Genomic DNA, 15,935 nt, shown 5'->3' on the forward strand with positions numbered 1-15,935 from the left:
ATAGAGGTATATAAGATGTTGAGAGGTATAGATCATGTGGACAGTCAGAGGCTTTTTCCCAGGGCTGAAATTGCTAGCATGAGAGGGCAGTTTTAAGGTGCTTGGAAGTAGGTACAGAGGAGACGTCAGGGGTAAGTGTTTTTTTGAAAAAACGCAGGAGAGTGGTGAGTGCATGGAATGGGATGCCAGCGACAGTGGTGGAGGCGGATACCTTTTAAGAGACTCCTGGACAGGTACATGGAGCTCAGAAAAATAGAGGGCTATGGGTCACCCCAGGTAATTTCTAAGGTAAGGATATGTTCGGTCCAGCTTTGTGAGCTGAAGGGCCTGTATTGTGCTGTAGGTTTTCTATGTTTCTAGTCTTGCTTTGGTATTCCCTCTATCACATTTCCATTGCTCTTTCTTAGTTATTTGTTCCATTCCATCCTCTTCAGTCTGCTGAATCTCCAACAGCTATGAAGGAGATCCTTTTCAAGATTAACTTCACAATACATAAATGGTGAGTTCCTTATGACCAATACCTAGCAATGCTTTGCACTTAGCTTCCAACTTGGATTCTTGCAGACTTCGATGGTTAATTATAAAGGAAATGCAATTTTTATCTCTCACTACTTATTGACAAATTTTATTTGATAGATTCTTTAGTATGTGTACATATGTATAATATTAGCAAAGCAAGTTGTTCAATTGTTGCTACATAAATTGGTACAGCATTGATACAGAAAATACTCCACACAATTAAGCTATTATCTTTGTTCATTTGATACAAGTACTGCATTTGCTGAAAATAATACAAAATCAGAAACCAGAAATACCAATGCCAGGAACAAGGTATTCCAAATGTAGGCACTCAATATCAGCATTTTGTAGTCTTGTTCACCACAGTTAGAAGAAAAACCCTACTATTACATCACCCAGTGTATCAATGAGAATCGGAGTTGCAAGGCTCAAGCAAATTGTCAGTTAAGTAACTGTTCAGAGAGCAGCACGACAACAGCTGTCCACAGAGCAACAATGAATCCATTTGATGGATTTTCATCTAATCACACTGCCCATTGGTCAATTTTCATTGCATTTTACATTGAGGATCTGAAGCAGAGGGTTTGGGCCACCAGTCAACACGTTCATTTTCACCAGATATAGGTTTTCGTTGAGGACTTCCAGCTAAAGACAAAAAAAAAACAAAATTAATTTAAATCATGGCTCAAGACGGCATCCATCATTATGGGCCTCTACCACCCAGGACATGCCCTCTTCTTATTACTACCAGAGAGGAGGTACAGGGGCTTGAAGAAACACACTTTTCTTTTTATAGGAACAGCCTCTTTCCTTCCACCATCAGATTTCTGAATGGACAATTAACCCATGAACACTACCTCACTATTTTTGCTCTCTTTTGCATTATATACATCTCATTGTAATTTGTATATAGCACCTAACTGCTGCTGTATTTTTCTCCAAGTACTATTTCACTGTTTAAACATTCTGTTCCACTTTACCGAGGAACAAATTCTGTTTCAAAAATTAGTCCTTGCCCATTACGTTTAGAGTTCATAATACTATTAAAGCCTATTTGCTGGTCCAATGCTTATCCTTCTCAGACTTTGAGTGATTATTTCTTTGAGTTGCTTCAGGTCCTAGAAAAATCAGAATCAGGTTTATTATCACCCACACCTGTCATGAAATTTGTTGTTTTGTGGCAGCACAGTGTAAGGAATAAAAATTACTCTAAAGTATAAAAGTAAGTAGCAAACGAAGAATTACCTGGTGGTGTATAAGACTTCACTTTTCATAAAATTCCACCTGCATGGGTTATTTTTGTGTTAAAGCTGCTCTAGAACATGTATTGCCTATTTAATTACTTTCCATCAAGCCTTTTATGCCAAGTAATTGTCCCTGGGTTACCTTCTTCCTCATTTCATAGAATTAAAGCAAAGGAAGGCATTACTTCATTGTGCTCTAGCTGACCCTTCTATGGGGATATCCAATTCATCTCTCTTCCTGTACCCTTGTCCATTTTAATCATCTAGATCCATTTTTTCTTTGAAATTGCAGTACAAATCTCGCTCGTCAATTTCTGCAATTTAGTTTACACTGCTTCTTATCAGTTACAAAATCCATTATTGGATACACAGGATAAACAGAGCATTAACCGAACATGCAGTTCATTTGATTGACACTGGATCTATTGCTTCACTTTAACCGCTTCATATTCTGCATCTAAGACACACACCCTACTTATTCTCCTGTTTCCATGTTTTGTGCAGCATCCAACTTGTGCTATTGCCTATTCTTTGGAAATTGGATGACCGTGACTGAAGCAAGGCTTGACCTGTTGAAACACTGGACTTTGAAATTTGAATATCACCTGGAGGCCTAATGATATATCTGTGAGGATTCGAGTTACATGGAGAGCATATTTTTAAAAAGATGGTCACCCTGCAACTCAGGAAATGCAGTCGGTAAAACAGAGTAGGAGGCAGGCAGGCCTTCTTTGCCAAGTTGGAAAACTGTGGGGATGAATATTCCTTTGGGGACTACAGCCAAAATTAATATCAAGCCACACACTGTGTTTAACGTGCACAAGAGGAGAGCAACACAAGTGGTAAGAGACTCAAGGTACTTTTGCAGTTGTTAGCACAAATCCAGGATGGTTTCTACCATCAGCTGCAAGGGCCAACGATGTCACTAAACCCTTGCAGACGTTCTAAAGTGAACAATAACCAGTTAAAGGGGAAAGTGAGGTATGAGAAATCAGTTAGGTAGTAGATGAAAAAGCAGGAATCTCTGGATTACCTCTGATGTTGCATGTTCATAAGTATAAGAAAATGAAGATGGTTCAGATGAATGAATACATGCTATTGAGATGTACAGGAGAGGGAACTTAGATTTCTGGATTACCTATAACACTTCTAACCCTTGGAAATCACTAACCCTTGGATATCAAATAAGCCTACAGGAATTTCAGGCTCCATATAAAAACAAGTCTCTTACTGCAAGAAATTTAGGGCTGATCTAATTTTCCTCAGTAGCTAAAATATATTTTAAGCTCATTGTTCTAAATTGGGGGAAACAATTTTCATTCTATATATTGGTTCAGGATAGTGCAGCTCCATCCTATTTACAGTTCTGGAGAAGAAAATTAGTTAATTTGTTTTCTAAAGTGGAACTATGGAGTTAATGTTTTCAAATGACTCCTTTCCTCCACGCTATAAAGATCAATATTGTACACTACTTTTAGGAGGTATAGTAATCTTTTGACAATTTAGTGCATTCCAGCAAAGAGTCTATAGATAGCACACTGTTGTTATATTACCATGGCTGGCAAAGTAATACAGCATCACTTTTAAACAGAGAATTTTATATAGTCGACAAAGGACATTTATTCTAAAGTTCCTCCCCAGTAATCTGTTTATAGATACCGTGGACCAACTTTCTCCGATCTCCCCCTCCCTCATGCTTCAAATTGTTGTATTCTAGATTCTATCCTCAAACAGTACATTAAGAGTAACACACACAAAATGCTGGAGGAACTAAGCAGGTCAGGCAGCATCCATGGAAATGAACAAACAGTCAACATTTTGGGCCGAGAGGGAAGTTCATGACTTACCCAGTCAAATCTGAAATTAGTTAACTATTTCTCACTAATCACTAAGTTAGAACATCAGCAGCATTTGAACCATCTGAACTCACCTTCTGAGAAACCTAGCTGGGAGTTATCAAAAATCTTGGAGCAAGGCAATAACCACTTTGATTCTGTGCCAAATGATGATACTTTAGGTGAATCAAGAGTTAGCACTTTTTCTGAAGTGAGTGAATTTTCATCTTGTTTGGCACCAGTTTTGATTTCAGGAAAAAGAAATTCTGAAGTTTTAACTTTTGACACTCTTGATTGTTCTGTTAATGAGCAAGGAGTGATGTCCTCTTCTGGACATAGAGTCAAAGTAGGTGGATCAGTTTCACGTTGATGTTCTGATGATACTCTGCCCTTTCCTTGAAGCTTAAATGCTTTCTCTTTCCATTTAGCATTTTCATATTTTAACTCTGACATGGTCCTAAAAAGGGAAAGAAAAAGTCTGAACCATTTGCAGATAATTTTTCTTGAGGATCACAAGTTCACAACACTACACAGAAATTTTAACTTGAATATTTAAACTATAATATAGGAAACCAAAGCATGCAGTTTAGCACAAGAGCACTAAATCTCATGACATTTTCTATCATGATAGCTCATGATCCTTTTAGGATTTTATACGTTTCAATCAGATCCCCCGTCAATCTTCTAAATTCCAACGAGTACAAGCCTAGTTCATCCGGTCTTTCTTCATATGAAAGTCCTGCCATCCCAGGAATCAATCTGGTGAACCTTCTTTGTACTCCCTCTATGGCAACGATGTCTTTCCTCAGATTAGGGGACCAAAACTGCACACAATACTCCAGGTGTGGTCTCACCAAGGCCTTGTACAACTGCAGTAGTACCTCCCTGCTCTGTACTCGAATCCTCTCGCTATAAATGCCAGCATACCATTTGCCTTTTTCACCACCTGCTGTACCTGCATGCCCACTTTTTATACACCAGTCATTGAAAGTGGGCATGCAGGTACAGCAGGTGGTGAAAAAGGCGAATGGTATGCTGGCATTTATAGCCAGAGGATTCGAGTACAGGAGCAGGGAGGTACTACTGCAGTTGTACAAGGCCTTGGTGAGACCACACCTGGAATATTGTGTGCAGTTTTGGTCCCCTAATCTGAGGAAAGACATCCTTGCCTTAGAGGGAGTACAAAGAAGGTTCACCAGATTGATTCCTGGGATGACAGGACTTTCATATGAAGAAAGACTGGATGAACTGGGCTTGTACTCGTTGGAATTTAGAAGATTGAGGGGGGATCTGATTGAAACGTATAAAATCCTAAAGGGATTGGACAGGCTAGATGCAGGAAGATTGTTCCCGATGTTGGGGAAGTCCAGAATGAGGGGTCACATTTTGAGCATAAAGGCGAAGCCTTTTAGGGCTGAGATTAGGAAAAACTTCTTCACACAAGAGTGGTGAATCTGTGGAATTCTCTGCCACAGGAAACAGTTGAGGCCAGTTCATTGGCTATATTTAAGAGGGAGTTAGATATGGCCCTTGTGGCTATGGAGATCAGGGGGTATGGAGGGAAGGCTGGTGCAGGGTTCTGAGTTGGATGATCAGCCATGATCATAATAAATGGCGGTGCAGGCTCGAAGGGCCGAATGGCCTACTCCTGCACCTATTTTCTATGTTTCGTAACTTCCAGAGGACAATGAGAAATGCATGTTTAGGTCAAATGAGATTCATGGTAAAAAAAAGTCTTAAGATCCTGAATTTTTATATCAAATTAGCACTCTTATTACAAAGACAATTTGATTTATAGATTTTCCAATTGGACAAAAATCAGAATGTTAAGCACTCTGCACTTTTCTAACCACTCAAGGTGATGATGGCGAATCGTACCCTAGAATTGCTGAAGTGATTCTGGTAAAGTACTCCCAGAGTGATATTAAGTAGGCTGCTTCAGGATTTTGACCTATTAATGATGAGAAAACTGACTTTTGAGCTATGATGGTGTGCAGCTTGCAAGAGAACTTACAAATAGTAGAGTTTGAACATACCTGTTGCCTTTGTCATGCACTTTAATCAGAATTGTAGTGCAGAAGGTGTTTTTTGAGCATCCTGGGCAAGCATTTGCAGTGTATTTTATTGATACTAAACTAAGGTAGTGGAAACAAATGCTTAGGATGATAAAGAAAGCGCCAAAAGTGCAGGTTGTTGTATGCTGGATGGTGTCAAATTTCTTGAGTGTTATTAAGCAGGCACTCACTTAGGTAAGTAGACAGTATTCCAACCATTTGTACCTTCTAAATGGTGGAAATAAACTGGGTATTGAGTTGTTGTTAAACTTCAGTTCAAGGCTCATATATGGATATTCCACCTATCGATCAACACATGTAACCACAAGGCTAGTGTTTATTTTAGAATCAACAGAATAAAAGGTAATTTAAATAAGTGCAAGAATTTACCTTGCAAGGCGTGCATTTTCTTTTTTGACGCAATTTAGATCTTGAATAAGTTTGGCCTTTTCAGACTTTAATACAAGTACCAGCGCATTCTGAACTATTCCACTTCCACCACCACATGTCAGAGATTCATCAGTAGAACATTTTTCATTATTACTTTCAAACATAACTGGAGGAAATATTAAAAATGAAAAATTATTGACAAAGGTTAAATATTCCAAACAATGCTACTGCGAATTAGTTACAATGTTTTGCCTAGGGCAAGGGAGTAGATTTAACCAAATTGAGAGCAATTAACATGAATATATATAAACAAAACAGTTATATAGTCAATTCAACAATAACTATTTGAAAGATGTCACAATTTTGCAGACATATACAAGGAGCGCAAATTCTCAAAGCTCTGGTGAGACAGAGACACGAGCCAGGTAGAAAATAAGCTTGCCCTCTTGTACTTCCAAAAATCAATGCACATTCCTGTTCAATTCTTAATTATCTGTAATACCCACACTTTGTGTTCAAAGTAAAAACATTTACCTAGAGTGACTTAAACAGCCAGGCCCTAATAAATAAACAGATGAATAAATTATGGAAGATTTTGTGTAACAACCTTCTTTGGCAATACCGATGATGACATGAATGACATAACTCTTTCAAATGTTTTGGGGTTTTCGAAAGGTTTTGAAGGATATAAAACAGATGACTCAGTTTTAAAACCAGTCTCCGCTGATACATTAATAGGCTTCTAAGGAAAAATTTATTAGAGAAATTCTCTTTTCTATGAATGATATTAAGTCACGTTCAATAGTAACTACTTTTTCTTCCCAGTTTTCTGTTCAAAATCCTAATATTTTGAAAATCTATATTGGGTTTCCCTTTTAACCTTGCTGGTCTGAAAACCTGTTTTCCAATCTACTTCCAGATATATACCTTGTGGATTTCAGTAAGCTTCTTTTACATCCTTTGAGGAGGGAGGAAAAAAAGCATTCCGATGGAAGGTCACTGATCCAAAACATCAACACATTTATTTCTCTTAACAATCTCACCAAACACATTCCCCCATTTATCTTCTTGTAACACATACTCTCACCCGTCCATCAACTCATCTGCTTTTTCTCCCCACCCATCTACGGTATGGTAACCAATTAACCTACCAACTAGCATATGGGAGTATGGAAAGAAACCAGAGCAGCTGAGAGAAACCAATCCAGCCACAAGGATAACGTGCAAATACCACACAGAGGAGGACAGAATCAGGGCAGCTGCAGGTAGCAACACCGCCTTCTGTGTCAATGTGCTGTCCAGCTTTGTATTTCTGGTGTTTTGCAACTCCCCTATCCGCCCATCCAAAATAAGAAATTTCAAATGAATTAATGGCATAAATTTTATTACCCATATTCTACAATCTGGTGATGTTTTAAAAAGTGCTACATTATGCAGCCTACATTTGGAAAATTCTGTGTACCTCAAACCTACATGCAGTTGATTCTCATTTCAGTACATAAAGTTAAAATAAAATAAAAAGATGTATAAGTGTTAGCAATTTTGCCCAGTTTGTGGGTAATTAAGAAACTAACTTGTGGTATCCTGTTCTTGTTGATATCTTCGCAGTTTTTCCTTGGTTTGTCGGCACAGCTCTTTGTTATGCTCCAAGCTGGCTTTTAAAGAACTAATCCTACAACAGACAATTTGTTTTATTTTCAAGGTAATTAAGTGAAAATATCTGATAAATTTAGTTTAAAAGTTCAGAATTTTAAAAAGATATCCTTACTGCTTTTCATAATTGTTGCTTTCTTTAACCTTCTCCATCTCCAATATAAACAAGCGATTTTTCAGCTCTTTCATTTCTTCGCAAGGTTGAGCTCCTAGATCCAGCTTAGCCTGCAGATCAGACAAATAATGCAAAAAAATATCCTGGTGATTAATTCCTTGCAGTATAATGCAGACATTGAACTTACATATATAATTTTCATAGCACTTTGATAAATACTATGACTTTCAAACAATATCAGAATGATAGTCTTCTATTTCAATGGCATGGGTGCTGTCACCATTGTTTCAAATTTGAAACAATCTAAACAATTTTCAGTTTTCAACAATTATGAACAGAATGAGATAGCTGAAGGCACAAAGAGACTACAGATCTGGTAACAATAATCAAACTGGTGGAGAAACTCAGCGGATTAGCTCACGTTGCTAGACCTTGGTAACCCCTTTTCCTCCAGCAAATTTCTTCTAGAATCAGAATATTTTAAACACAGATAAGATTAAATGCAGGGATTTTCAAAAGAAAGTGATCAGGTCTTACGGGCTTTGAGTAGTTTCACACTCTCTTCCCAAATCTAGTTGCATGACTCTGTAAGGTCAAGAGGCCAACGTTGTGATACGTACATAATTATCTCAAAAAATGTTACTCTGTTGGGGTAAAGTTGCACTTTTCCCATGACAGGAAAGTGAGATCGTACAAGAAAATATTTATAAGTACCACCAAATGGGGACAGATTACGGAATCTCCGCTTTTTAAAAATTTAATCAAGTTTATTTTGATAAAAATTCTCTCATTAAGAGAAAATACCATGGGCACCTCCTAAATTACAGTATACTGATGCATAAAAGGTGTTCATAATGTAAATAGTTGTATTTTCTAACTTTCACAGAACCTTAGTAGCATCTATTTTAGATTTGAATATTGAATGTACGTATTTGAGATATCCAAATTGATTAGAAATCATCTAATTATATACTATAACTTTTGTCTTTCTCAATGGCTTTGCTTGAGCCATTGTCTTTAAGTGGCAGATGATAATTTTAAATGTGTTGAAATTGGAGAAAGAAGCAATGTGGCACCACATAATAATTATATTGTGCAGTTGATCGTGAAATGTGCACAGGAGGGGAAAAGGCATAAATAGATGTAATCAGCTGGAAGGTTATCTTTATGACATTATTCTCAATAACAGACTATTTTAAATTCTCAAAGAAAAGATTTCATATTTAACTCCTTTATAGTTAACCTCTAAACACAGCTGGCTTCCTGCCTAGTCCACGAACTATAGGAACGGTCTAGGTTAATAAAAATGAAATCCGCTAAACTGCATCAAGTTCTCATGATCTTGCTTATAATACATGGCACTGAAATAATAACAAGCACATTTCAAGTGCATTGCACTTTATAACTTCAGGCTGGGACAACGAAGCCAGTTTGTTTTTTGTGCATTATATATGGAGGTAATCCGCTTTAGCATTGTAACAATACTGACATCTACCTGAAAAAATAGAAAACTGAAAGTATTTCATGAGTAAAAAAGGAATCACTTATTATCCTGTTGGTCTATGCCAAACATCATGAAGTCGCTCAGATGTGAGATGTGTAATTGACTGAGCTGATAAGCTAATTCATTCAGTGATTACATATAAACAAGAGAAAATCTGCAGATACAGAGGGGAGGAGGAGAGGGGAATTCCTACTAACGGCACCTCGATTTTAGTGAATCCTGTGTAAAAACAGCCAATTAACAATCATCATTCACCAAGAAATAACAGATTGCACACCAGCATAGAATTATAAGTATATTTATTAATTTCAGCTTTATCAAACAGTTAATTGAAACAATAGAAATGAAATAAAAGTGCCCATTAGTTTGTGTTGATTTGTATAGCAGGTGTTCTTCTCTTCACACTTCTAATCGTTTTTTTGTTAAGCCACTCCTCCAGCTCATGACTGCATTGATGGACTCGGCTTTGCAAAGTTTGAAAAGTTGGCTTGATTCATGATGAGGTGTGGCCCAGGAGGGGCAGATGCGAGTCTGTCCATTCAGGAGCGGGGGTTAGATCAGTCTTTGTCTGGCATCTCGTTCACAGCTGTTCCAACATGGATGGCCTCGAGTTGGCATCGCCAGATGAGTCCTTGAAGCAGGCAAGCCTCCACATGATGTCAACATGTTGATCCAGGTCGTGGAGGCCCATTACAGTTAAATGTGCATAAATATTATAATTTATTCAGATAGTGAATGGGTGTACCATTTTACTCACAGCACTGAATTCTCATCACCAATCGTAGGTAGAACTTCCCCTTCTTGGACTCCATCTCGCAAAGCATCCTTTGCATCAGCCCCATACCAGACTACTGTTGATCAAGTCTCTCTAGAACCTTCACTCCTTCTCACCATCCTGATTGGCTGACACAATATTCCAAAGTTGGACAACATGGCTCTTACCTTTAGCCAAAGCCTTCTCATTAGGACACATGGCTTCCACAGAAAACTGCGAAAATAAAATACTTCACAGCTTAGCGATAGACATCTTAACCAGGGTATTAAGGTGTCTATCTGCCCCCTCTGCCCCCACCAAAAATAGTCATGTCCTCACAGTATGACTATTATTATTATTATGACCATTAGACCGTAATTAATAACAGTATTCAAATGAATTTTGCGATTTCAGACCCTCAGTTCATTTGTAAATGGCAGTAACATATCTCACTATTGGGATGGATGCAGTGCTGTTTCCCCAGCATGTCTAAGGGGTTTCTCAAATCTGAGACCTTAACTCATTGTCAGCTTCAGACACTTCTTCTGACTGCTCTGCTTCACCTCCAGTTATACAGTACTCTCTGGCTGGTCCCTCTTCAGGTCTTTCCACTGAAATCTCACTGTTGTCAGCTGGATGCCTTTCTGTTCTCGTCCTTCTGTGCAGAGTTCTCCTACTAGATGTAGGTTCCGTGTCAGGCTCTGGGTCAACACGTACTTCCTGCCCTAGTGGGTAGAAGGACATTCCAACAGAGAATTTTGACAGGACCATTTCCATCATCTGGCTTCACCCGGGAAACTGGCACATTTAGCATCTGGCTCTCCACTACGCAAGGCGTAGTTACCCAGTGGTCGGCCAGCTTATGCTTTCCTGGTAGCATAAGTTTCTTATTGAACTCTGTCTCCAGGTGTCAATTGAGAGAACCTAATCTATTGATCACATCTCCTCTTGTTTTTTTGGTTTTGCTTGGTAGCAGAAACTGCTGCTAGCTCACAAGCTTTTTGCAGTTCTTTTCTCACGTTAGACACTTACTTGAGATGTGTCTTCTGCGGCAAGTCTTCACTGCTGGCTCCAAAACAGTGATCTGCAGGTAATCTCGCTTCACGCCCGAACAAATAGGATGATGAATATCCAGTAGCTTCATTCTGTGTACAGTGCACCAAATGCCCAATATACTGACTCCACTTGTTCTTTTTGTTGGCATCCAGGGTTCCAAACATGTCTAGCAATGTCCACTGAACCTTTCGGGCTGAGGATCACCCCCAGGGTGATATGGAGTGGTCCATAACTTCTCGACTCCAAGAATGTAACTCACATATGAGCTAACACACAAAATCCCTTTGCTGATCACTGTGTCTGCTTGGGAGGCCACATTGAACAAAATACTTCTCCCATAACACCTTGGCAACTGTGGATGCTCTCCAATCCTTTGTGGGGAAGGCCTGAGCATATCTGGTGTAGTGATCTGTGATGACCAGGACATTTGCAGCGTTGCTGTAATCAGGGTCTATGGAGAAGAAATCCATACACACTAAATCAAGTTGTTCCATACACCATCACCATGGGTGACAAATAGGGACTCCTCGACTCGGAGTCCAGCTTCCAGCTTCCTTCAGTTTCAGCAGATGTTTCAGAACAGCTTCCATCTCTGCTGGTGCGAACCGTCGAGACCTTATTCCATTACTTGGATGGTGTGGTGAGTACTCCTGGAGCAACGTATATTGAACTCATCAGTAGAAAAGACATACTTGAGCTTCAACATCATCTCTGCTAGGCTCCTTTTCCATCCCTTTAGTACCACTGAGTCACCAAAGTTGAATGATTTAGCTGTTAAATTTCCCGATCCAGGAAACTGTCTCTCTCCCCCAGTTTTCTCACCAAAAAGTTAGACATTATGGTCATTGGGAAAAGATATGCCATCGACATCCTATGTCTGAGAGTGACCTCTCTCTCTCCCAAAGGTGTTCCTGACAATCACTGTTATCATGTTTGTGTGGACAGCTGAAGGTTTCAGCAGTTCAGGTCTCACAAGCATTCCAGCAGGTAAGTGTGACTCTACTTCATGATCTTCTGGAGCACCAGAAGGGCCTCAGCATTGGGCAATCTGGGGAATTTGGGGTTTCCCATCACTCTAGCTACTTCCCCAGGATGTAACACAATGGGTTTGGACTAGATGTACCACATAGTTCCTTCGTTTATGCTTCATCATCCTGCTTAGGAGAAACTTGCACTTTCTCAAAAGCAGCTCTGAACACCTGGGTGAATGGACAAGGTTTTCAAAAAAATTCTCTCCATTTCTCTCCTTGCATGCTCCCACAAGCCTTCTCACAATGGGAGTATTTGATCCCCACAACAATGGAAGCTTCACCTTTTACAACTGGATCCAGGCAGACCAACACTAATGTATCAAGGATCTCAGCTGCTCCAACATCTGCTTCCAAAAACTCTGGCTTCAACCATATGGGTAATCATCAGTACTAAGGGGCCAAATTTCTGGGGCATTGAGTGGCGTCAATGAAAAATGCGTCAAATACTGGTCATAAAAGGATCTGTAGAGTAGAGTAACCTGAGAGGCTCTAGAAAAAATGTCCTCGATCCGTATGGATACACCCGAGCTTGGTCCCACTAAGCTTTCGGGAATAAGATTTTGAACTTTAATGTTTCTCTTAATACATTGCTTGGAACGTGTTCTCTCCGAGACACAAGTCCATTCCCTTACCGGGTCCCTCCGAAGTTTCATGACTTCCTTCTTTGTTTGAGTAACCATTAGGTTACTTTCCAAAGGTTTTCCTGCCCTTCATACTCCTGCTTGAAAAGTCCATCCTCACCACAGTTGTAAAAGAAAATACCGGTTGCTACCCTCGTCAAGAGACAGCAGCCCTCTGCTTACTACGTCCTTCCAGTGGGTCTGGTGTCCTTTCGGACTTGTCACACTTGGTGGCAGCACGAGCCAACACCAACTGAAATACCTCTGCTTGCAGATCTTTCACTACATCTTGCAAAATCCCCACTTGCATGACGTCAGGTGACGTGCCAGCAGAGGCTACTACTGAAGATTTTGCCCTGCTGATGGAAACCTCCCACTGCTCCATTGTATTTTCCTCCTCTCTCCCTTCTTTGATCAGCTCAACAAATGAGGGATGGGGACACGTCATGAGACATTCAAATGCTTAAAGCAATCACATTGCATGACAGCACACCCTTCACAACTTGCTCCATCCTTAATCGATTTATCTCAGCCAGTTAAATGGCCCCTTTATGGAACAAGCTATACAGCCATCTCTCTAGCCTGAAAACATATGGAGAAAGATTTTCCACTTTCTCCTGGAATATATGCCTAAGGCTCATTCTAAGCTCTGCTGGGCATTTATCTACTAGTGAATTAATTGCTAATAACAGCTCAGAATTTTCATCAACCACTGAAGGACCCGTTGAACCGTTCACATCAGACAACTCCTTTTCCTCACTTTGCAGAATTAAGAAAAACTCGTCTTTAAAGTCTTCACCCTCAGCTACAATCCCCCCAATTCTCTAAAAATATAGACTGCCGTGGCCCCATCTCCAAAGGTTCTCCTATTGTATCAGAAAGCGCAACTTCAGTTATGTCACTGGTAGTCTGGACTAACAGGGCATCCTTACCAGCTGATTGGTCAAAATGCCATTCAATCAGCATAACTTTCCTAAAACTTTTACACAACTCAGCACTCGAAGTAGCAGTTCATCAGGGCTTCAAATATCCACCCTGCTCAGAACACGAGCATTATTTGTGGATAACCTCTTCAAATTGCATCATGCAATAAAGTACCTTAATCACTTCCCCTGACACTGGCTTAAACACACAACCACTTCATCAATCCTTAAAAAGTGTTTACACAGCATCTGAAACCTGGACGAAGCCCCCACAAATATAATCCTCTGACCAGAGCTTGTATGCAAACTTAGCTAGTTAGCCTATTCTAACAGCTACGTGACTCACCAGTGAGCAGGCTACCTTTCTAAACAATATACATCTAGCATCAGTATCATTTGGGGTTCAACCAAACAGCAACACTGGGAATTCCAATGGCTCCTCGATTTTAGCAAATGCTGTGTAAATACTGACCATTAACAATTATCGTTCACCAAGAAATAACATTGTAGGCTAGCATAGAATTATAAAGTACGTTTACTAATTTTAGCTTTATCAAACAGTTAGTAGGGAAAAATAAATAAATAAAAGTGCCCATTACAGTTAAACCACTCTAAATGTGCACATAAACATTGGAGCTCATTCAGGTAGTGGATGGGTATACAGCTTTACTCACAGTGCTTATTGGCTAACACAACATTCCTTAAGTTGGACAATATATCTCCTTATCTTTAGCCAAAGCCAAAACACTCATCAGCACGACACACTGCTTTCATAGAAAACTGCTAAAATAAAATACCTCAGCTTAGCAATAGAAACCTTAACCATAATGGAGCTGACTAATTTTACAATTCGCTGCAGCTTACTTTGATCCTGTGCAATAGTTTCCCCCATCACCCCCCCACCAAATACCAGATGGTGATGCAGCCAGTTAAATGCTCTCCATGGTACATCTGCCAAAATTTGCCAGTGTTTTAGGTGACATACCAAATCTACTCCAACTCCTAATGAAATATAGCCACTATCTTGCCTTCTTTTTAGTTAGGTCCTCATAGATATCAACACCCAGGAACTTGAAATTGCTCACTCTCTCCACTTCTAATCCCTCTATGAGGACTAGCGTAAATTTCGCTCATCTTACCCTTCCTGAAGTCCACAATCAGCACTTTAGTCTTAATGATGTTGAGTGCAAGGTCTTCACTGTGACACCACTTAAGTAACTGGTATATTTTGTTCCTGTATGCCCTCTCGTCACCATCTGAGATACTGCCAACAATGGTTGTAAGCATCTGCAAATTTATAGATGGCTTTTGACCATGCCTAGCCACACTGTCAAGGGTGTAAAGATGTCATGGGCGAGGCACACATCCCTGGGGGCACCAGTGTTGATTGTCAGTGAGGTGGAGATGGTATTTCCAATCCACACAGATTGTGGTCTTCCAGTTAGGAAGTCAAGAATCCATTTACAGAGAGAGGTACAGAGGCCCAGGTTCTCTAGCTTTTCTCTCAGGACTATAGGCATAATGGTGTCAAACGCTGAGCTATAGTCAATAAGCAGCATCCTGACATAGATATTTGTATTGCCCAGCTTATCCAAGCCTGCATGGAGAGCCAATGAGATTGCACTTGCCATAGACCTATTGTGACAATAGGTCTATGGCAGTGGGTCCAGGTCCTTGCTGAGGCAGGAGTAGATTGACCAACCTCTCAAAGAACTTCCTCACCATAGATGTGAGAGCTACTGGATGATAGTTGTTGGGGCCGCTCACTTGGACACTGATATTATTGATGCCCTTCTGAAGCAGGTGGGAACTTCCAACTCCAGCAACGAAGGATTGACAATGTCCTTGAACACCACCGCCAGTTCGTAGGCACGAGTTTGCAAAGCCTTACCAGATATTCCATGTTCACCCCCCTGAAAGGCAGCCCCGATGTTGGCCTCAAGACAGAGATCACAAGATCATCACAGATCCTCATAGCTGTGGTTTTATTCTCCCTTTCAACTGCCATTGATGATGTTGGGTTTCACTTTGCAGGAAGTGATGGGCTGCAAACTCTGCCAGAACTGATGTCCATCTGATATTCCCTTCAACCTCACTTGGAATTATTCGTTAGCTCTTGAAATAGCCCTCTGCAAGTCATACCCCGTTTTTCTTTTGCACACCTGGGTCGCCAGGCTTGAACGCCAGATATCTCGCGCTCAGCAGACTACAAGCCTCTTTGCCTATCTACAGCTTTT

General features: G+C 40.0%; 1 protein-coding gene across 3 annotated transcripts in view; it reads right to left on the reverse strand.

The window, feature by feature from the left end:
* Positions 1-608: 608 nt before the first annotated feature.
* LOC134357473 (centromere-associated protein E-like) overlaps positions 609-15,935 on the reverse strand; it is a 158,802-nt gene continuing 143,475 nt past the window's right edge. For all 3 annotated transcript variants that reach the window (XM_063069091.1, XM_063069090.1, XM_063069089.1), the window contains exons 46-50: positions 7,811-7,920; positions 7,617-7,714; positions 6,043-6,208; positions 3,694-4,055; positions 609-1,164 (exon numbers count right to left, since the gene is read on the reverse strand). In XM_063069091.1, coding sequence (XP_062925161.1) covers positions 1,067-1,164; positions 3,694-4,055; positions 6,043-6,208; positions 7,617-7,714; positions 7,811-7,920 — 834 coding nt within the window. In that variant the 3' untranslated portion in view covers positions 609-1,066. The remainder of the gene's footprint in view (positions 1,165-3,693; positions 4,056-6,042; positions 6,209-7,616; positions 7,715-7,810; positions 7,921-15,935) is intronic.

This window comes from Mobula hypostoma, chromosome 16 (assembly GCF_963921235.1).
Source record: "Mobula hypostoma chromosome 16, sMobHyp1.1, whole genome shotgun sequence".
Taxonomy (NCBI): domain Eukaryota; kingdom Metazoa; phylum Chordata; class Chondrichthyes; order Myliobatiformes; family Myliobatidae; genus Mobula; species Mobula hypostoma.